This window comes from Dermacentor variabilis, chromosome 2, assembly GCF_050947875.1.
Source record: "Dermacentor variabilis isolate Ectoservices chromosome 2, ASM5094787v1, whole genome shotgun sequence".
Taxonomy (NCBI): domain Eukaryota; kingdom Metazoa; phylum Arthropoda; class Arachnida; order Ixodida; family Ixodidae; genus Dermacentor; species Dermacentor variabilis.
Window position 1 is genome coordinate 103,169,057 of NC_134569.1, and position 24,376 is coordinate 103,193,432.

Consider the following 24,376-nt stretch of genomic DNA (forward strand, 5'->3'; position numbering starts at 1 on the left):
TCCTGCATCCAAAGATTTTGAGTAGAGGATAATGAAGTAATGCCCAATAATTTCTGCAGAGACCTTAAAGATATAACAAGGAACATTGTCGGGCCCACTGGCCGAAGAAACGTTTATGTAAGTGAGCAATTTTAACACACCGCTGTGAGTTATAATTAGTTCTGGCATTGACCCTTGCACCTGGATGGCCATATCTGGGATTTCATGACGCAAATTCGTTGCGAAGGCAGACTGAAAATACTGACTGAAACAAGATGCTTTATCATAATGATTAGTAACATGTTCAGCACCATTACTCAGTGCCAGAATGCCGACTGATTGATAGCCATTGCTTTTTAGAAATTTCCACAGTTTTCAGCTATTCTGAAGTTCGGGGCCCAACTCGTTTAGGTATCTCCCTTTTGCAACTTTAGATTTTACTTATATTTCTGTTCCAAGGCCTTGCACCTTCTCTAGTACTTTCCGATCCCGAAATTTTCTAAATGTGTTTAAGAGACAATGCTTTTTTTTAATCAATAGTTTAGTTTCACAGTTTACCTACAGCTTGTCCTTACGCCGCTTAGCTGACATGTACTTAAAAGGAACGCATTTATCAATTAGCATTACAAGCTTCTGTTTAAATATTTCCCATAACACATTAGTACCTAAAAACTGGTTCCGGAATTCAACATCTTGTAAGAAGTTAGCAAGCTGGTGTTCCTGTGTAGGCTGGATCATTGGCACGTGTGCAACCACGCAGTCATGGTCACTGATACCAGAAATAATATAGCTATCGCCCACAAGCAAACCTCTGTTAGAAAGAAGCAGATCTAAAATAGACGAGGAGCCATGACTTGCCCCAGTTGGTTCCATAACAAATTTACTCAAGTCGTTTGTAATAATGATGACGCAGAAATCAATGTACAGTTTGGATAAGTTAGTAAGGAATGGTTTATTGTCAATCCATGTAATGTCAGGCATGTTAAAATCACCTCCAATAATGAAATCATTGTGTATCTTATTTATGACTTCAGAAAAGATACAAATATACCTAGGGTAGCTTGCGTAGGGGAACGATAGAAGCAACCAACTGTCAAGAGCTGCCCATTTTTCAGACATAGATTGCACCATACAGATTCTTTGCAGCCATTAGGTGTGGCCAAAGCAGAACGGAGACCCGAGAGAATAAGTACAAATACGCCACCACCCCGCGAGTGTCTATCACAGCAGCAAGCATCGAAATCAGCTGGAAAGATTTCAAGGCTGTGAATTGATTCGTCCAGCCATGACTCTGTACCCATGACTACATGCGGTTGGACTGGAAAACAAGTGTGGCAGTCATCAGTTTTATTCTTTATGCTGCTGCAGTTCACCATACAAATAGTAAGATCAGATATGGAATGAATCCTGCGCATACTGCAGTGAACGTGGCATTGGAATCTACTGCGCAATTGCCTCGCCTTTTGCTAGGGTTTATGTTCGATGACTTAGTCCTGAACTGCGTCATAAACGAAGAATTCTTTTATTGATGAGCATTTTGTTGTAACAAAGTTTGAAAGAAACTTTCTTGGCAAGAGCATAGGTTACAAGCTTAGCCCGAGCTACTCGCACAGCCCGAGTGAAATCCTCTCAGATCGTGAAGTCTGTGTTTTTCAATTTACCTCTGCAAGACAAGGTGCATTTCTTGTCTTTAAAGTTGCAGGACCGAACAATCATAGGACATTGTTTTATCGTCTTGGAACTGGCCAATATGGTGAGCACATTCAATACCTTCGGCATGAATGAGTTCACCCAACTGCTCTTGAAAGAATGCTTGAGCCTTTTCTTCGGATTCACTCCATGCTTCTGTAGCCGAGCCATCCAAGCCCAGAAGAACCAATTTATTTATTCTCGATCTATTATTCACGTCAACAAGCGATGTCTTGAGCTCAGCCACGTTATGCACTAGATTGTCAACAGTTTGACAACTGCCTTTATCTAGACATTATCTGCATGGATGTATTCCAACAGTGTTTCAAGTCAAAGTTCCATCAGAGAAATTAGTATAGAAGACATTCTATTTGCTATTTTTCCCTGTCATGCTGACTTATAACGCTCACTGTCATGCTGACTTATAACGCTCATTAACCATATCTGCAAGAAACCTGTACAAGGCTGTCCTTCTAAAATGTAGTCACTATGCCAATTCAGTTAAAAAGAACATGGCAAATCGACATCACAGTTACTCTTTGTGCAAACCAAGACAAGAAGAGGAAGCATTGCTGAAAATGCATGTTTTTAAGGTAGTATTTGTATATCAATGCTAGCTGCGAGGATTTAAGTGCATATTTTGTTACCTTTTAGTGTATCTGTTTATGTGAAATACAAAAGTTTACGTCGATCGACAGTCACCAAACAAATCTGCATACATTTTCTGTCCCTGTTTTACTTCTTTGAACTGTTGTGTTCAACACAGGGTGCTGAAACGTCAGTGTTTGCTAGTGATGTGCCAACTGTGGTCAACAAATTCAATTCCATGCAATTAAAGTGTTGAAGTGTTTTGCACATGGTCTTTACTATCACTTGATGTATACTTTCTTACTCTTATTTTTCATTGCATAGCATTACAATGTTACTGTACCATGCTGGTGGGTTGACCTGTACATTGTGGTGTGGTGGTGCATGTGCCGCTGGAATCTTTCTGGCACGATGACAGTGGCATTAGGCGCTAAAATTTTGTTGCTACGTAATACGGTTAGGCATTTGTCATGATAAACAGATGTGAAGATATTCATGGAGTCATTTTCAAGCTGATTTTACCACAGTGATCTTTAACTAATGTGTACTCTGTATTTCACTGCATCTTTAATGCATTTTGTACATCATGCATAACGTACATTTCATGATTTTTTTTTCCTTTTTTCCTCCTTGTGCTTCTTGTTTTGTTTGTTTGTTTCCTGCACTGCCATCAGTCAATGTGTCACCAAATAAAGCATGCCGAGACCCCTACAGCTTTTAGTCCTAGCCCCTCCTGTCAAAGAAAAAGTAAAATTGATTGATTGATTGATTGATTGATTGATTGATTGATTGATTGATTGATTGATTGATTGATTGATTGATTGATTGATTGATTGATTGATTGATTGATTGATTGAGATTGACAAGGTGAACAATACTGCTGCCAAGTGAAAAAATGGTTCCTCGTCCTTGTCACCTGCGCTAAAACCTGTCACCGTCCTTGTCACCTGCGCACTCTGTGCTAAAAGCTGCGCAGCAGCTTTTAGCGCAGGGGTTCTTTTACTTGTAAAGAAATAAAAGCAATTCAATTCAATCTTGCAGGTTCAAAAGTTCGTGAATGACTGTGCTTAATGAACGAGGGAAGGGTTGGGGGGGGAGGTAACCATGATGTCGAAATCAGAATAAAATTTTAATACTACGTATATATAAAGTTATCACAAAATCCAATATACAGGAGCAGGTTCCAGAACCAGAGACTGAATTGGACCTCCTGTACATGGTATAGACGAAAAGTAAACTTAGAAATAGCAAGGACAATGAAATTTAAAAAACATATAAGAACAAATTAGAAATGCAGCAATTATAAAAACATACTAGAACATGAATTAAAACAATCATACAACAAGCTTAATCAGCAAAATCAGCAAAAGCATGATTTGATTATGAGGCATGCGGTAGTGGGGGACTCCAGATTAATTTTGACCAACAGGGGATCTTTAACGTGCCTCTAATGCACAGGACAATCAGCAAAACATAGAAATATGAACAAATATAGAACAGAGAAGCAGCATGTTTTCATAGTTTCACATGTGTTTAGTAAACATAATATAGTAAACTGTAGCATTTACCATCGACAATGCAAATGCGTACATTATGTAGCATATATATACAAAAATGTTATGTAGGACTGGACTGGTTCAAAATGAACTTTCTTAATTCTGTAATAAATTAGTGGCGTCATCAACTTTAAAACAAATGGTAGTGAGTTCCATAATAAAAAAGTGCTGAAATGAACGGTCTGCTTGCTGTTGTTAGTTCGGACATTGGGCAAGATGAGGTTCTTGTAAAGAGCAAATCTTGTGCTGTTAGTGTTGTGTAGTGAGGAAGACGGGATGGAAGGGGAATCAACTGTTGATATATATAAATAACCAGATACCTAGACTATATTTAATTATGTCAGGCACTGTGAGGATATTACTGGCTTGTAATAATTATTTGGCATTGGTGTAGTGTGAGGTAAATGTTATTATTTTTATTGCTCTGTTCTGAACGATTTGTAGTGGCACAAGATGAGTACACTGTATGTATTACCCCGTGTAATTGTACAAAAGTTAACATGTCAATGAATTAATGCATAATACAATGATAAGAGAATGGCATGTGAAAAAGAAAAGGGACGAGCTCGACTGAGGATGTGTATACCATAGCACATCTTTTTTACATCTGAAATGTCATAATGAAATTTTAAGTTCCTATCTAGTCTGACGCCCAAATAAATTCAGTTTTCACTAGACTGGATCGAGTATTGTGGCAAAAAGATGGAAGGAACAGGAACTAACGATCAATGACGTGAATTAAAGACAATGAATTTAGTTTTAGCTGGATTAAACTCTAATCTGTTTAGTTTACACTAGTGTAATATATTAAGAAGGTCCGCACTAAGCTTATCTACTAGGCAGTTAATGCTTTTATCAGAGCTAAATATTGTAGTATTGTCAGCATAGAGCAAACAATTACAGTGCATGATGAAATTAGGTAGATCATTATTATAAAGTAAGAACAAAAGTGGGCCCGAAATGGACCCTTATGGTACCCCTATATTAGTCTTCTTTTTTTGCTTTGAGTAAGTACTGGAAACCCTGACAACTTGGTTTCTATTATGGAGGTAACTGCAGATTAGTAGCAAGGCAGGAGCAGATATATTCCCGTTGCTTCTAGTTTTAGTAAGAGTATCTGGCGATTAATAAATAGTGTTAAAGGCCTTACTTAGGTCTACAAAAATAGTGTCGGCAAAGCTACCATCATCCATAGTTTTTTTTATGTAATCTGTGAGAAATATTAGAGCAAGATCTGAAGAATACCACGATCAAAAACTGAACTGATATCATGTAAACATTTTAAATTTGTTGAGGTAATTTGTCAAGCATTTCTCAGTTATTTTCTTGATTATCTTGCTAAAGAATGGCAGCACACAGATGGGTCAGTAGTTTGTTAATAATGAGCGATCTCCCTATTTAAGAACTGAGGTAACGCTGTCATGCTTGAGTTCTCGAAGAAACCTCCCTGTTTTAAATATTAAATTAATTATATCCACAAGAATACTAGACATCTGATAAGCAATTTTTATATGGCATGGCTTAATATTGAAGAGACCGGCACTTGTGATTTTTAGATTATTAATTATAGACATTACTTCATCAGGAGTAGTAGGAAACATATAAAAGGAATGTGGGAGGCATGTCAATTGGTTATCGCAGAGCTTGTTTGAAGCCAAGTTGTTAGAAAAAAAGAAGTCACTGAAGAAGTCTGCAACGTCTCGAGGATTTGGATACTCCTTGCCATTGTGGTTTATTCTAGTTAAGGTTCCCTGGTTGTTGCTTCTATTGAGGAAATAATTTACTACCGTATGTTCTATTTTTATATCAGAGTTGTTCCCACACTCCAATATTTTCTGTTCAAAGTAGCTTCGTTGTTGCTGTTGACTCTTTACAGCTGTGCACAGAGATAGTTGCAGTATTTCTTGTACTGGGCTATCAGTTTAACATTAAAGGGCCATGTTGTAATTGTTTATAAAGATTCTCACATCAAGGCTGCTTCAGACTTGAATTTCCCATACCTTGGATGCCTAACATATATGGGCCAAGTACATGCACAGGAACTACATGGATATCTGCACCGAGTTATGTGATAAGTTAAGCCTAAAATAAAGTAAGTTTTTACGACAAAGTTTACTCTATACAAAATCTACTGCACCATGGCCCAATGCATTAATTGCAATACACCATGAATTTTAGGCACTATTTGAATACTGTATCTCAATAGTGAATTTATGGTACATTGTTCTGCACCATTTTGGGGCATAGAACCTGCAATTTGCTGTATCCTTCACAGATCATTTTGAGGGCAAGTGCAGTTATAATGAATTTCTACAGTTAACATTTTCTGCACCACAAAACAGCCTGTTGCAAGTGAGCCCTGCAGTAACTGGACAGTTAGGTCCACAAGCAGCAAACTGCAAGATGTTGTGATGAGTTACAACTTTTATCCCATACTAGTATTTGGGCTCAGAAATACCTAAGCTAGCGGACATCAACCCATGCTTGATACACACACATTTTAAACTAGCTTTTGCTGGCTCAACAGTCCATTATACACAACCTTCTTGCACAATGTAATGGCTTAACTGCCCGATTTGGTTAATATGATAGCTCAAAATCTCAGCTCACAGCAAAAAACTGAAGTGTACCAGTGTCCAGTTTCGACATTTCCAGCACCTGCTACCTGGAAGCTTCGTATGCTGTGAACAACATGCTTGTAGTTAACATTCGAAAAGGTTACTCACCGTGTGTCCCCACTGTGGACATGGTACCGTTCGCTGTGTCAGTGTAGAAGGCATGGGTTGCTCTATCCAATATGGCGACAAGGTCTTTAGCATAGCAGCCTTCAGTTTGGTGAGCCACTTTGCTGTAGTCAAACTGGCTATTGCTGAGGTGTGGTCTCATCTTCACTAGACACCTGAGAACCTCCTCGCGCTCTGCCTGTAAAAATTTTGCCGAGTGGCTGCTGGAGAATCGTTTACAGCCAGATAACACAAAAGCATGCTAGAAATCTGTGGCATCAAACATGTGGTAAAAGGTAAAGCTGAAGATGATGACGTGAACATAAAGAGACCAGCAAAGGATGTGCAACTCTATATAGTTTACTACATCAATGTCCACTCATAGAAAATAATGAAAGATATAAAATCCCAAATTCCTGATAAGTAGCACTCAAACACTACAGTATTGGAGAACCATCGGGCATGGCTGCAAGAAAGGATGAGTACAATTTCATGGTCAAGGAGTACAGTGCACAAGGTTATGACAGGAGACAGCATCACTAGTTATGGCCAGGAAGCTAACATTTTGCTCATTGGTGCACACAGAAAGTTAATATAATATGGCTTAGGTCGCTCTATTTATATTTTTTATTAGTGTAAATATCACCACACAGCAACACTGTATTCTTCAAGTCCTTTCCAGATTGGTGAGATTCTAATATCCCATGAAAATATGTTGGGCTGACATAAACCAACTACAGTGAAATCGCGATATAACGAACTTCAGGAGATTGCTGCAAATTGTTCCTTATTTGGAAAGTCATTATAGTGAAAGACCAAAAGATAACCATTTTGACCATCAACCCATCAGTTTATCAGTTGTCACCCTATGAGCTATCCACTAAAATGTCGCTGTTGGCTCTAAGCCCGCGCTGTTGCTGTTTTCCATAGATTCTGCTGCCATGCACCCCCGTAATAGAATGGTGCAAGCAAAAGAGATGCCGACGCTGAGAAAACCACCGACAATGAAGAAGCTCTTCGTCGCCTATAAAGCATAATGTTTTTTGCTTTTTTTCACACTCCTTGCCGTGGACACTGCAACTGTCTCACCTGAAGCGGACACCTGAACTATTCCAAAGTGCAAGCACGAGCAAACAACACCATCTGGAAAGTGCAAATGTGTAACATCCCCGTGATCATGGAGTTTACACTTTTCTGCGAGCATAGCTGGTATGGCCGCAGAAATAAGGGTGAAAGAAAGAAGAGGCGTGCGCAGAAAGAAGGGTGAAAGAAGGAAGAGACGCACCTCCGTTTCTCGGCGACACTTGTTTAGCCGGAGCACGCACTCACAAAACCTGATGCGTCGCCTCCGCAATTAAGTCCCCTCCCGGCGTTTTTTTTCCTCCAGCGCCGTCTCAGGTTTTCCGAACCCATGCGCCGTGGCATACACTTTTTATGCCTTGCCGTCTGTTAGTCTACTGTTCTGGCTGCCGTAACGGATACATGGAAATTTAAGAATTCCCAAATTTCGGAATATTAGTTCATAGTACTGAGCAGTTGTTAAAGTGACACGGAAACTGAAGTACAATCGTTATTCTGAAGGTTTGGCATTCTGAGTTCGTAGTATGGAGATATTTTTACAATGAAACTGTAAGCAGTCAGCAGGGGATTTATGAAAAGTTCATAATCTGAAAAGTTTGTTAATGTGGTGTTTGTAGTAAGGAAGTTTCACTGTAACCTGTTGCTACTAAACATTTGAGAAGGTTGTATGAACTACAATGACCTGACAAAGCCCATAAATCTCATATGATTTAGCCCCATTTAAGGACCACTGTCTTGCCCTAACTATGTCACAAATGCCGGGGTATTAACAGCCATCAAACAAGGGATGTTGCTGGAGCCAACATTTTGACAAGGCTTCGCCAGTGCTGCCAAGGAACTGCAAAATTAAACAGCTTTAAAGGGGCCCTGAACTATCCCTCTAGCTCGGTGAAAAAACAAAGTCAGCAGATAGCATTCGCTGCTGTAAACATCTTAGCCAAATTTTGCAGTCGTGTGAGGCGCGTGGATCTCGCAAACGGGTCTCTAAGTCACCTTTCTCTTAAATGCTCTCTTTTTAACAGAAGCCTGCTCCTCACTCTTTTCTTGGCACTTTATTTCGTAATATAGTAGATCCCCATAGGCGGCTGACATCAATCAAGAAGGGTGTTTGGATCAATGCACTTCTTCCAACTGTTACTGTGTATATTTATTGACACAGTTTATTGAACAGGCTGAAGTAAGCTAATATCTGCTTTCGAATTTCGATAATAATTATGTACTTCCGGAAGAAGCCAACATCGTCTGCTCACGCTCAGCCATGGCCACCTGCACAGGAATTAAACTTTTGCCATCCCACTTATCGGTGTCATAGCCGACAAGTCTTGCTAACTTCGAGTAGTTTTGAACACTCAACTAGCCTCGAACAACGCGCAACTTAAGGTCAGACCCCATGCACACTTGCCAGCAAGCCACTATAAAAAAAGTCACTATATATAATGCATCAAACAAGGCAAATAAACATGTTGTGCAATCTCTTGTGTACTGTCTGCATGCCTCACATCTTTTTTGCATAACCTCACCCCCCCCTCCTCCATGCCCCCCAAAGCATCATGTGCGATATGAGGCGGCACACTTCGTCCCCACTTTTCTCCCTTGCACACGCAAGAAAGAGCCACCATCGTTGGCTCACCCATTTCCTCTCCTACACTTTCGCTTGTACATTGTGGAGTTCTCCTCCCGTGCTCTTGGGACAAAGGAACGACAACACAGTAGTGCAAACAATCACAAGGGCATTTATTGCACCTTTCATAGATCAATGCCCGCTAGCCGAGTTGCTATCCACAAAACATGCCGATGGGCGCACGACAAACCTAGAAGTCCGACTCACCACGACAGGAAAGCGAGCGAATATGTTCGCCCCATGCTGGATCCCAACGCCTGGTCGTTCGCGCGTACGGTCACGCAAACGGTGCCGCGTTCCAAGGCGGCCACGCGAGACGGTCTCGCAGAAGCATGGATCGGCGCATGCGCGGCACGGCACGTCCGTACTGCTTGCTGTCCCGAACCCAAGAGAGCAAGCGCCTTGTCTTTCGGCGCCCCAAGTAACCCCACCTGTCGGCGGCGTTAGCAGCGCAACACTCGCGCCATCTCTCGTACTGCGCCTCAACCACTCCGACCGCCGCGGGCGCCAGGCCACGCCACGAAGCCGGATTACAGGAGACGCGCTATGCGGGAAAAACATATCAGGGGATGTGCGAGAGTCGCGCATCCCCAGAACATATAGCATGCGGCGTGTGATGACAAGGTTATTGCCCTTGGACTTTATATGGAACATAACGGCGACAGCAAGGGTTGCGGCTGGAGTGTCCATATAATTGCTATCACAATAATATAATAAGAGCATCCGGCAACTGAACAGTCCCGTGACCCATTATTTTCCACAAAAGTAACAAAATCGAACTTTCACCGTGCGACAACTCGCTGCGCTGCAACAATTCTTTTCTTTACTTTTTTTGTGGGGCGGGGGCACCGAAATGAAAAAACGCAAAGGAAAGCATGTTGGCCACAATTGAATGTCTACTTAAGGCACCTAATATGGCTACCGAAGGAATATCGATAAAAACGTGAGACACTTGGTCCACAGAGAACCATACGCATACTGCTCGGTATCCTACACCGGCAACACAAAAGACTTTTCCAGAGAGGTCGCGATGACATCAAAGTTAAGGTGATATCCTCAAACAAACGCGTTACAATCCATCAAGTCCCCACAGTGATGGCGGCGAGCGACCATTGTTTCTTTTTCTCCACTCAGCCAGAGAGAAACGAACACACACCAAAGTGCGCCGCGCGGTGGTCAGGGCAACACGAGAAAAACGTGTGCACTCTGGCGGGCTCTGGCAGCCCGAGAAAATTGAAGAGGCTCAACATGCCCTCGCGAATAAAAGTCAAAGTAAAAAAAAAAATGAAAGATAATGTAGTTACCTTTAGTGGCTTTAGTGTCTTGACATGGATGCTTTGGTGCAGGTGAAAAAAATGTTGATATTCTTTTCTGTGGCATGACGGCACAAATGAACCACCACAACGCTTCGTCTCATCGGACCTCGCTGTGTGCTTTGTCAACTTGTCTGACAGTGTGTTAATTTAGCTTGTCTTGTTGTACGGCCCAATGTACAACTTTAGAAAAGTCAATGCATCTTTGGCGTTAAACGTTTATAAGACCATTAAACCCACTAAGTTCCGGAATTGAAAATTTAAAGCACAATTTTGGAAATGTCAATGCACCTTTTGCATCACCAGTTTACGACAACTTTATGCCCATAAAGTTTCGAAATTGAAAGCCATGTGCTTCTGAATCTCACGGCCTCCGTGATGAGCCCGCTCGCCATCAAAACGCACTTGAAACTTTCTGCTCGGTCCTCAGATGGGTCTCATTGAATTATGCAACCCCAGGCGCATGGTCGTTGCCACGAAATCCAGCCCGAATTTGCTATGTTTGCACCAAAATGGCTTTTCGAGTGTGAGAAAGACCATTCTAGACAAAGTCCAGAATTATTTCCATTGCTGGGGGATGTTTTGGTCAACAGCGCATGACAGCACAAAAAAATTTCAGGGGGGACGGCTGAGGCACAATTATTTCCATTGCCGGGACATGTTTTGGTTGGCAGTGCATGACAGCATGAAAAAATTGGGGGGAGGGGGGTGGGGAATGGCTAAGCCCCATAAGCACATCTCCTGGCTACACCCCTGGCACAGATCCAGTGGGAAATTTAAATATGTAGGTGACATGTTTTATATATAATTATTTTCATCAGTGCTTTTCCTTCTTATGTGTTATCTTGGCATGCACAATAATGCACACTGCACCTGGAGGGGTTAAAGGCTAGAAGACGAGGACTTGGTTACTCCAGGACTGCCAATTGCAAGATCAGTTAAGCATAAAGGGTTCTTCCCATTTACTCTGTTCCTTCCCATTTACTTTTCAGTGCGATAGTGATAGTATGTTTTTCAGAACTTCTTGTGATCCCAGCATTATTTCTCTTTTAACCCATTCGCTGCCAAAGCCGGCGAATCGCCGGGCTGCAGCATTTAGGATTTCCTGAAGCTGTTTACAGATAGCAGCACTTGTCACATTATCTGAAAATACTTGGATATAGTACCGATAGATGGCAGTACTGCCCTGTGTCGTTTGAATGCACTTTTCAATCTTTTCTTTTTTTTCGTGATCTCCGGCAGCAGGAGGCATGGCGGCGCCCAGTGGACGGCATGCTCTCTCCGAGCACGAGATATTGGATATCGTCTTTGATAGCGACAACGAGGAGCAGCCTTTCGGTGACAATGCTTGCTCTGAGACTTCTTCTTCTGAAGAAAATGAATATGATTGTAGTGGCGACTCGGATCCATCAGAGGACGACGCTCCGTGCCCTATCAAGCCAAAGCAATTCAAGAATGATGAATGAACTTGGAATGTCAATGATTCTTCCAAAAATGTGAGCAAAATTCCTTTCTCTGGATCACCGAGCTTGAAAAGAGCAATTAGCTCGGCCCTGGATGACAACAGCTCACCTCTTGAATCTCTAAATGCATTGATAAAGGAAGAGTTTTGGGAGTCGGTGTCTGAGTACACAAATGCGTTTGCCCTGGAGAAGCAGCGTGCTGCGCCAGACCCGGCTTGGTTCGCCACAAAGCCCATGGAAGTCAAATTGTGTACACTGCGTTGTGTATACTGATGAGTCAAGTGAGGAAATCATCTATAAACTCATACTGGTCTGAGAGGAGTGTTATAAACACACCAATTTTTCGATCAGTAATGCCAAGAAAACGTTTTTGGGAGCTGTCAAAATACCGCCACCCAAGACAGGCTTCGCAAATTGCGCCCTGTCCTAGATTATATGCTAAAGGCATTTGAGAGTGCTTACTCCCCTGCGGAGAGCCTTGCGATAGATGAAAGCCTCATGAAGTTCCGCGGACGCCTGCCCTATGTCCAGTTCAACCCAAGCAAGCGGGCTTGTTTTGGTATAAAATTTTACAAACTTTGCGAGTCTTCTAGCGGATACTGCCTAAGGTTTTCAATTTATACAGGTCAAGACACGAAGTCAAGTGCTACCAGCTCAATGCTGTGCAGTGAGGCTGTTGTAATTGATCTTCTTGGAGACAGAATTGCCGACGGGCACACTACTTATACGGACAACTGGTAGTCGTCACTGAATCTCTTCTTGACTCTCAGAAGTGCTGGTTTAAACGCTGTTGGAACCGTGAGGACGAATAGAAAGAACATGCCGAAAGAATTCAAAGAGCTGAAGCTGAAGAAGGACAAGTGCAAAACTTCATTCTCTCATGGAATCATGGCGATGCAGTGGAAGGACAGAAAGCCTGTCACCATGCTTTCAACTTGCCACAGAGAAGCAGCCATCATAGACACTGGAAAAAGGCGACACAAGGGGAATGAGCCAGTGCTGAAACCATGAGTTGTACAAGATTACAACAAGGGAATGGGAGGCATTGACCGTCAAGACCAGCAGTTGGCTTCCTTTCCCATTATGCGGCGGTATGCGAAAGGGTACAAGAAGATATTTGTTTATGTTCTTGATACTGCCATCTACAATTCCTACGTTTTGCAAGCTAAGAAAACTGGGACGAAACGGTGTTACACTGAATGGAAGATCAGTCTTGCAGAAGGAATCATTGAAGAGACAGCGGCGCTGGGATATCGAAGGCGAGGTGCGCGCACTACGGGACCATCTCCAATGCGCCTTGAGGCTAACGAATGGGCCCATTTCCCACGCCAAATCCCGCCAAGCAGAACCCCTCAAGGCAATGCCAGGTGTGTAAGGCCAGAGGAAAGAAAAGTGAAAGCCGCTGGGAAAAGTGTGGTGCTGCTCTGCACATGCCAGAGTGTTTCAAGATTTTTCACACAGTGAAATGCCTATGACTTGAAAAAACTTCACAGAATAAAATGTTAATATTTCTCAAATGTCAATAAATGTATTTCTATAATTGTCCAGCAAATGTTTTGCTTAGTGGCTCGTTACACACAGAAAGATGAGCGTGCGGCTTGCACGCTCCGTTTCAGTAAAAAAATGTGCAGTACGGATGGCTGACATGTGCGCGCGGCAGGGAATTGGTTAAAGAAACATGGAATTGCTTTACAAAGAACAGCTGTCTCTGCTGCAAGCACCAATTCTGCCCGCTTTCTCTCCATGCCTTGCGTAAAGGCCCTCAGCTTCTTTACTGAAGACGCTCTGCCTTTTTATTGCAATAGCAATTATGTGGACACTCCAAGCGAATTTCTGCTGTCGCCATCGTCGTGATGTTCTGCATAAAGTCAAAACACAATAGCATTATCACCATGCGCCATACGTTGTATATACGTGCGAGTGAAAGCTTGTGAGGGTCAGCCGACGATGACGGTTCAATATTGCGCACGCGAGGCATGAGGGGGAGGCGAGGGAGAGGGGAGCATTCTACTCCGGCAGCTGCTGCTGCTTACGGCCTGGCTGTGCGGATGCCCTATCTTGAAAGTGATTGCACTGTGGACAAAGTGCATGCCCACGTGGACCTCTTCTTCAAAGCGATCTGCAATGTAGACAAAGTGCATGCGCCGAGTGCCACTTGCTTTGTATGTGCTGTGCTTTCTATGTTTAGTTCGCGTTGAAGCGAGAGACAACACGAAGGTCAATTCGCTCGCTGCTGCTGCTAAGTTTCCTCACTCCAGCGTCTTGACAGCGTGTTTCCGCGGTCATCAAGCACGATTTGTTCATGTTCACATGTGTGCATGACACCATGCTTGTCACTTTAGTTAGTAAGTGAATGTTTACAACTTAATACGGCTCATAAAATTACTATCCTTACTTTGTATAGCTGTCCACTAATTTGCTATCGCAATCGATGCTTTGCCTTCTGGGCAAAACTGCAAGTTTCTTACTTGCTAAAGAGAGCACATTTCTGCGCTCACCTTTGCTGCACTTTACCACACTGCATAAGGCAACCATTAACCACTGCCAAAGTTAACCACTGATGAAGTCAAGCGATACTGGCAGCGTTTGTCTATGATGTGCAGCTGCTGAATGTTGCGCAGATAGCCCTAAATCTCTTGCTAATGCTTTCCCAAACGAACAAGAGTAAGCAACAGACAAAGATGCAGAAATGTTTTCTGAAATCGAAATGACTTCTTTTTCCCATCCCTTGCCTAGCAAATTATACCTGCGCATCCTTTTCATTTTCTACATTTGCTTATGGCAGCAAAGGCCACCATGGCAGCATAGTTGGCATTACCATTACCCTAATTAAGTTCACTTCAGGACAAAGGCCTCTCTCAATGATTTTCAATTATATTTGAACAAAAACAACCTTATACACTCATGGTCAAAGAAAAATAAGAAAGGAAATTAAGAAAGTGAGTTACCATAACTCTTGAAATATTATGGCAATTAAAACAGCTCACATAGGAATGCTACCAATGAAACACTGCTGCACCAAATCTGGACAGGACTCAGCTGAAGAAGCTCCAGAAAGATAGACATACTAGTATTAAATAAATTCATGTACCCGTATTGTGTGCCTACCATTGTTTTTAAGTCGTGTAAATAGTCACAGTCCAGCACAGCTTAACTTCTATACTTGAGGAGGGCTGTTCCTAAAGCAAACTCCAGGCAATTCAATGGTTGCACAAGTGTCACATTATTGTGCATTTTCATCAACTGTAGGTTGCAGTTTAGGCACTCTGGTAACATTAGACAAGTAATCTTTTCGTCCACTTTCATTTCCATTTACCTTATTATTTATACCTTTCAATTAAACGATTTATTTCCTCTATGCTTTCTCTGGCTGCATTGTCTATTTCTTTGTATGACTGACTAACTCAAAATCCAACCTCTCGGATTCCTTTATTATTATCATTCTGTCAAAACATGTAACAAACTATTTCTTGACAAGGAAATAAATTATTTTTACGAACTAAACACAGTCGACTTCTGTTAATTCAACCCTGACGAGACCGAAAAGCTGGTCGAATTATCTGCCGAGTTGAACTTAAAGAATACATAAATACGATAAATATTCACTTGGCAGTATTTGCCTTTAGAGTTAGCTTCGCCACAGTACAGTAGTGTTATGCGGCGAAGCATACTAAACGGGGGGGAAAGGTGCCACTGTTACTAGACATAGGACGTGTTCTTTAATTTACACACGCACACGCACCATCTCAAGTCCCAGTGCGCGCACGGGGACGCCTAATATCTTTACTGGCAGGCCTCCACAGTTTGAAATAGACCCACGCTCTTTTGTTGGCCCTAAACATCCCCTAGACTTTCGTAGTTTTCCATCTTACTGCCCTCCTTTTCGCGAGCTTTGCCAAAACACAGATTGCTTTTATTCGCCCCTCGGTGCACGGTGCGTGCGCGCGTGTATAATTAAGGAACTCGTATAATTAGGAAACCCGTTAACGGTCTCATATACGACACACATGGTGGGCGAAACGACTCAAATATCGCCATAGAAACGTCAGAAAGAGCTCTGAATGGCTTCCAGTACAGTTATTTAGCGCCTAGGTTCTCGTACTGTGACTGGCGACGGCGCGTGCACGCGTTTATAATTAAGGAACGCGTACTATGTCTCGTAGCAGTGGCCCCTTTCCATTCTTAATATGCTTCACCGCATAACACACCTGTATTGCGACAAAGCTGACTAGTTAAGTTCGAATTATCTGGCAAAGGCCGTGGGCGCGTGCCGGGAACTGTCGGGATCGAAGTAAGCGATAAACTGAATTAACTGGTGTCGAATTAACGGAAGCCTACTGTAATTTATTCCAATTACTTTGCTTCAAGAGTGAAATTTTGAAAATGAGTGTAAAGAAGCTACAGATAAGAATGCACATCCTGCCACTCGAAGGTATTTAAAACCTTGATAAACGTTGTCGACTCTATAAGACTGTTGATTTGACGGCAATAGAAACTGCCTGGATAGCAATATCTGCTTGGCTATTGGGTAAATAGGCTATCCTTTCAAGGACCTTCAAGACGTATGCGTGACATTGCCGTAAGAAAACTCAGTTTTCCATACCATCTGACAAAGCTGTAGAGGTGAATTTAAAGGCCATCAAATCTTATTTGCCTTCTACGAATGTTCAACACTGATATAAAAGCACACCTTGTTTGGAGGTGGGATGGCAAGCATTGTGTAAAAGATATGCTGTCCATGGCTGGCAGTGAGACGCGAGTTGAAGGCCTCTCTTGAGCGACCCGTAACAATGACAGCCACCCTGGTGCACGAGTCCCTTAGCGTGACAAGTGTGTTGAAGAATGCTGTAAACAAAGAACATATGCCTATGTTGAAGGCTGCAACACACACATATACCACAGTACTGGCCAGCCATCACAGCCATGATATAAGGTGGTGATGCAAGGCAGGTTTCATTTCTATGTTTATGAAAGCTTGCTGTGAATGTTATGCATGAAGATCAATCTTACTGTATTTTGCAAAACACAGACCTGAGAAAACAATTAACCCTTTTATAGAGCAATTCATACATAAAAAGGCTGCTGCAATTATAAGATATCACTTTGGTTATTATGTAAAAAAAAATAAACGTTTAGTAGAGCTCTCTACTGGACGAGTCTGTGAACTTGCGAACATACTTGTGAACTAAGAGCAAATGGGCACTCACACAAGGAAAAGAAGTTAATGGGACACATACTGGACTTGCAACTAACATTGTTTGTGGATAGTCCTCCTACCAAAAATATAAGCCCATGCACAACATTTGGTGCAGAAGCACACTGAAAACCTGTATTGCTAATTTACTGTCAACATACAGTATAACCTGGTTCATACGTTTTAAAGAAAAAGAACTCAAGAAATATATACTAAACAGGAAAATGTACAATCCAAAGTCATTAAAAAATATGACAGACTCAACTGTCGTTGACATCTACGTAATACGGAGCATTGCGCAAATCGTTGCAGCATGAGATGCCGACACGCACCAAATTGGTGGGACGCAAGTGGCCCAAGGTGCGGGTTGGCATTATTGCAACTCTTCAGCAAGCTTACGTTTGCTCGTTACATTGGCCTGTGTTAATTAAATTAATTTAATTCTGGGGTTTTACATGCTAAAACCATGAGGTGATTATGAGGCATGCCGTAATGGGGGGCTCCTAATTAATTTTGGCCCCCTGGGATTCATTAACATGAGCCCAATACACGGCACACAGGTGCTCTTAAATTTTGTCCCCATTGAAGTGCGGACACGATAGCCAGGATTTGATCCCGCGCCCTTGGGCTTAGCAGCACTATGCAAAACCCACTAGGACACCACGCCGGGTAATTCGGTCTTGGTTAGCAGCTTGTTCGGGTGGGACATTTTGGTGGTAAATTTTTACATGCTCACTTGGCACAAATCGTTGCAGTGTTAGCAGCCCACAACATGTATTGTCGTCTTTTCTATTGAGTAGTGCTTTAAGACAGCGATGGCCAAGAAACCAAAATGAAGTTGAGCTGGTGGGTGTCGCCAAAATATGATGCCAACAGAGCGAAATATGATGCTCACCTTGTGCTGCCTGCAGCAAGAAATGGAGGTGCATTTGGGCGATTAAAAGGCGTGCAGTATGCTTCTAATGGAACTTTGCCACGTGTGCTGTGACACAGCAGAAGTTGCTTATCGCAATAGAAGTGGCGGCGATAGCTGCGAGTGTGACGTGTGACAACCCATGAAGAGATTTGCTGTTACTAGAACAGGAAACTGAGTACGCACTAGCGTTTTCACACTAGATGGGCGAGCGAGTACTGTGGGGAAGCTGCTGTGGCAGTCGGCTATTGTTCTCGAATCACGTGACTCACGCCTTTTTTTGTTTACATGGGATCTAACAGCCAGAAAACGTATCATACGACCATAGTTTGGCGACGTACTGAACCTTAGTGCCAAAAGACTGTGTTTTCTGGGAACATACCAACGGGTAAAAAAGAAGTGCAACTCTATGGGTCATTTTTTGTGTTCTCAATAGTGAATATTGGCACTGAGAAATTGTACAAAATGGGACTGTATCAATGAAGTTATACTGTAGTTACAATCCTCTAAAAAAAGCAATGTTGGTGCCCTCAGACACACTAATGGCTCGACTTTCTTATGCGATACACTTAATCTAAACATTTTCTCTGGTTCAATAACAGGTAATGTCATTGAAAGAAAGAGTGCAACTGCACAATTTACATTGCAAGGACAAACCTCTATCTGTGCTTAGCCTAATCAAGTTGTGATGCTCCCGCAATCTGTTCATACATACAATATCCTATCTGGTATGTGTAAACTGTCCATATGCAAGGAGCATCTGGCAAAGAACATGCATGGAGTACTTGGCATGTTATGCGCCAATCGACATGTCACCTTCAGCTTTTTTTTTTATTTATTTATGAGCACGCTTGAACATATGACTGGAAATTTTGCACAGTGCACAAGAACTAGCTTTACATTATCCTATGCAGCCACCATGCTTAAATTGTGTGGATATATTCAATGCACGTTGTCTTCAATATTCCACAAAGATTCAGAATGTTTTATGCACCTAGGTGGGACAGGACATTTAGACAACGGAGTGTGTAAACATCATGCCTTGAACCCATCAGGCACAGGAAGAAATTTGCCCTAGCATTTTAAAAAGTGTAGCTTGCTCCCTATTTCAATGATGTCACTGTTATCAGCAAAATTAAAAGGCATTAGAGGGGTGAGATTGTTTAAGTGTATCAAATGAAATATTTCAGTCACGAAAGATGTGTGAGTGTATCATCATTTTTGACAGACGAATAAAACTACATTTATAAGACATTGGTCTGATAGGCCAAATTATGCTTCGTGTTAGTGTCTGTGCCAGAGGGTGTTCAGTGTGTGCTGCTTCTTCCTGCAGAAAATGCTTCGTAGATGAAGTAAAGAGCTCATTTTGTCCATTCCTTTCGTTGTGTAAGCATCTGTTCACTGATTTTTTATTCATTGACAGTAAATGTGATCTTATCTGACAAAGCATAAAGAGAGGGCTTTACCGTGGGCGCTATTTAAACATGCATGAAATATCAAGTAATTTGTCCATGTATCTGTGCAAGGTGTGATCACGGCTTTGAAGTGTAGTCTAACATGTACCGTATCATGCTTGCTTCCTTTTAGCATCACTGCAGACATGAAATGTTAGAGATGTTAATGCGTTTCAGTTCCTACTTATGTCATGGCTGCAGTGTCAAATTATATCTTCAACGCAATGCAGGTGGATGCTTTCCAAGCTGTTGCAATAATGGCAATGTTATTTACAATGTGCAGTGACAGTTACACAGTAATTGTATGTCAGCCATGATACTTAATGATTACCGACCATGTTAATGTTGACTCCACAGCCAAGGTACGTTATTGCTTTACAGGTGCAAGCTCTTTCAAATCAACAGCTCACATGCATGTTTTTGAACCCTTGTTCATCTGTCTGTGCTTCTGCATGTCATGTGACCATAAGCGAAAGAAAAAAAAAGTCTTACCATCAGCTACCTTGTTGAAGTAGAGGGCATTGGGACTCTTCTCTTGCTCAGGCCCTGCTACTGCACCAGCCAGTGTATCCAGGTCATCAAAAACTAGCACAGCAGGCTCTCTGAAGCAGCACTCAGAAACTATATTCTCCCACATCTTGGCTATCTTTTCGGGACGCTTTCCTGCACGCACATAGTGGGACAAAGATACTGTACCTACATCTAGTCATGTAGTCAACCACACCACATTCAACCTCTAATACTCGTCGAGATTAGATTTTGTATACAGTTGGTAAACCCCAATCTAGTGACATCAATAGGTGTCGGGAATTTATTAAATTGGGAGGATCATTATTTAAAGGAACCTTCAAAAACTAAACGGAAAAGAAAAGCCACATAGAAACCATCGATGATGATTATCAATATAAGTAAATAGTTGAACACTTCTAGAAAGCTATTCCCTTTGTTAAAGGGGCCCTGAACCACTTTTTATAGAAGTAGAGAAAGGCATTTGAACTGAAAATAGGCTATTTCAGAAATACTTTGGCTCAACAGTGCTTCAATGCACTCAGCAGAAGCGGAGTTATTGGCAATCAAATGCAGCCTCCACTTTATTCTCGTTCCTTCTTCAATGCCTTGCATTGCAAAGGCTACACTGCAGTGGGCCATGCCCACAAACCTCGCCTTCCAATCGTCGCCGTGGCATGCATTTCAAATTTAATTTTGAATGTTAACGTAGATACCGCGACTTCCAATTTTGGTGCCTATGACCCACTAAACATAAAACAAACGCGGCTGTCCTCAGTGAGCCATGGCGCACTCAGCCAGTGGACTCGTTGCAGCACCCCGCGGCAGCCATGGTATCTACGCTATGTAGCCGACCGCAGCTACCAATAGCCCTCGCGTATGGGAATCCACTTTATTATGAAATAAATCGTAAGCCTGCCTCCTTAAGAGAGTAAGGAGGCAGGCTTCTATTGAAAAAAGAGTGTTTGAGAGAAAGACGGCTTCGCGATCTGCTTGTGAGCTCCACTCACTGCGCACGACAGCAAAACTTGGCTGAGATGTTCACAGCAGCGTATGCTATTTGCGGACCATGTTATTCCACCAAGCCCGAGGAATGATGCCCTTGATGGTTTATATTTACTGCAGTAAGGATATTTATGTAGTACTTGTTGCTTCATTGCATAATTCGGCTGATAACAGAGCTGTTAACCATCACATCCATGGCAGTAGCATAGGCGGACAGCATCTGGGCATCCAAGATCTCTAATAGTTGGTGTTCAGTGATGAACTCACCCTGCAACTCAGTTGTGCAATGTCATGTTCCATTTGCATCACCATCATTTTACTGGCAGTGAGTCTAACCACCGACCACAAAAACGGGTGGAAAAGCCAAAGAAAGTTACTTGCTTTAAAATTTTCACTATAAGCACATGAAAAGGTAACCTTTACCTCCAAAGACTGAACACTGTCTTCCATGTGTACTTTCAAAGTACCCGGGTTTGCACAGAAGGGAAAACAGAGCACCTTGAAACTAGGTTTGCTCTCTTGAGGGCTTCTGAGCAGGGCTTAAGTTGCAAAATGCATTATTTTTCGCATTCAACGTACTAGAGAAAAATATAGCACTATGCCCACATGTGCCATGAGTACAACTGTTCATAAAGCGTGGGAATGATGAGCTTGCCTAAACTTTGCCCTTCTCATTTCAAATGAACTTGTGGATTCTCATATTAAAATTTTTGAAGTACATTTCTCCTTTCAGGTAATGAGCACCACAAACTTAAGATCCAGAATCATTGTTTTTGTGCTACTGATAACAAAAAAAAATGCACTATGATCAAGCTGTCACTTGCCGCCATTTCATATTCTCACCACACATTGCATGGTCCAATCACTGAAATCGGGTTTAGCCTGTATATAAGGCAAGCAAAGTACAAGAAAAAAACATTAAGCAAACCCACAGCAAAAGTCAAGAGCAAAAAAGAAAAGCGACAAGACGCAGTTATGGTGTCATTATCAGCACTACCTAATGGCTTTCTTTTGTGCAGGTCATCTTTCTAAGCTCAAAGAACTTTGGGTTGATGGGCTTGGGAAAGTGTATGTATTCATATCACATCTACCAACCAGCCTAGTAAAATTTGTAAGTATAGATCCAATGTCAGGAGGTGCCTTGTAAAGAGCTGCCCAGAAATTCTTACCCCGCAGTGAACTGCATTCGATGACGTCAACATGGGCGAATGGAGGGCTCTGAAGCAGACACAGGGCAAGTGATTTGGCAAGTGTAGACTTGCCACTGCCACGCTGGCCCGTGATGAGTAGCACATCTCCCACAAGTTGCTGTTGGCCACACAATTGCACTGCCGTGGGCTGAGCTCTTGTTAGCAACCTCAGCCAGGCCAGACCATTCTCACAGAGCTCCTTCACACCACTGATACAAGGTACACACATACACACACAAAAAGAAAAGCCATAATGAGCACTTTAACACTCCAAAGTTACTAAATACTATAACAAAAGGCCCTTAACCAGGTGCGTCTAAGTTTGGTCAGCATATTCATTCATTCATTCATTCATTCATTCATTTTGAGTAAAGGGGGTTAGTTTGGTTTTATACCATGTACTCATATATCCCAGAGGTAATGTGGTTAGCCAATGACATTAGAAAATAAGTTGTTTGCATTAAATGCTTCACTTTGCTATTTCAATGAAAAAGAGAAGAAACAGGCTTGTTTAAAAACTGGTTCATTGAATTTCTCACATAAGAGCATGCCCCAAAATATGGTTGCAGAACTCATCAGTGAAACAGCATTTGCTGCTGCTTACTGCATGTTAAGCAGTTATGTATTACACACGCATGCATGCACATGAAGAAAAGCATGTGAGCGACACATGTGTTTGCCAGTTAAACAGTACATCAACTGCTGTGTTTTAAACATGAAGAAGGGCAAAAAGGCTACCTTGCCTTTTATGAAAAGGGCCTATTGTATGAAGAAACCCGTAAACAAGCCCAATAGCTTTCACCCAAAGTTCACAATAATTTCATTTTTGTTAGCACAGCACAAGTTCAAGCAGACGTTTCGCTCACCCAAGTTCTTCAAGCCTAGGAGCATGAAGATCCGGGTTGAGAAGGCTAATGTTTGACACGGGGAGCTCCAATGTGCACTTCTTTGAACGTTGAGCTTTGACAGCCTTCCCAAGGCTAACATTTGCTGACACTGAATCGCTAAGGAAACAATACTTCATTTCACTTTCATCACTTTGGTGATCATTTGCTGCATCTTCAGTGTCACCCCTTTGGTGAGAGAGTTTTATCAGAAAGTCTGTTTGTTCCCCTGCAGAATAAAAAAAAAATACAGCAAATATCAGAGCTATGTAGCTTCGTGCACATCCGGTCTTCCGTAATCTACAGTTTTTGAAGAATCTCAATAGTTTCTTTCATGGTGTGACAAGGTGCCCTTGTGCTCCTGCACTCATCCCTTTCTTGGGTAACCTGCTTGTGCTGCAATTCAGTGCCATTGAGCCACATCATGCTCAGTCCATGGACTGAATAAGCAGTTCAGTCTGTAATGTGAACCTAGGTTAACCCAAATCCATCGTTTATTAACTGCCAGTCAGCACTGAAAATGTCGAGGCAAATCAATCAATCACATTGTCGGGGCATATTGTTTGTACTTCGCCTTCTATGTCTTATGTCGGTTCTTCTAATGCCGTACTTTCTCGACCAAATGTACACTGTATTCCTACATACTGTATTGTTATGTACCCCACTCCTGCCTAAAGCCTGACATCCAGGCTGGCAGTACGTAATAAATAAATAAATAAAAAAGCTGTGTCTGAAACTGGCATTGCACAGGTCAATGATGGGCCTTGCCCTGAAGGTAGCTGATATGTATGCTGTAATATGTAAAATAACTCTTCCAAGTCAAGAAGCACGGAAAAAAATAGTGGTGCTGGGAGGAAATGCATTAATCCAGAAATGTAGCAAATGTACAGATCTCTTGCTCTATCAGGCTTACTCCATCATTTGTGAACTATCTGAATGACTTGCAATGCTGCGGTAGTCTTAATAACAGTTTTGAAGAAGAATGTGCAGCAAGGTCGAAAGGGACAATAATAAGACACTGAAAAAGCAAACAAAATCAGTAAGGATATGGCAAATTCTGTTGAAATCTGCAAAATGGAGGAACAATCATGGAAGGAAAATTTTGTCATTCATCCTTTCACCTTTTTTCAATTACGAGGCTTTCTTTCTCAGATAGTCATTTGGTTTTCAATTGTAGCTTTGGCTTCGTCAGGCGGATGATAAATTTTCATTTTCAA

The 24,376-nt window shown here is 42.0% G+C and overlaps 1 protein-coding gene across 1 annotated transcript in view; it reads right to left on the minus strand.

Annotated features, from left to right (window-relative positions):
* LOC142572432 (peroxisomal ATPase PEX1-like) overlaps positions 1-24,376 on the minus strand; it is a 96,188-nt gene that overhangs the window by 59,799 nt on the left and 12,013 nt on the right. The window contains exons 7-11 of the mRNA XM_075681535.1: positions 23,142-23,388; positions 22,255-22,484; positions 20,066-20,236; positions 16,703-16,857; positions 6,539-6,734 (exon numbers count right to left, since the gene is read on the minus strand). Of these exons, the coding sequence (XP_075537650.1) occupies positions 6,539-6,734; positions 16,703-16,857; positions 20,066-20,236; positions 22,255-22,484; positions 23,142-23,388 (999 nt within the window). The remainder of the gene's footprint in view (positions 1-6,538; positions 6,735-16,702; positions 16,858-20,065; positions 20,237-22,254; positions 22,485-23,141; positions 23,389-24,376) is intronic.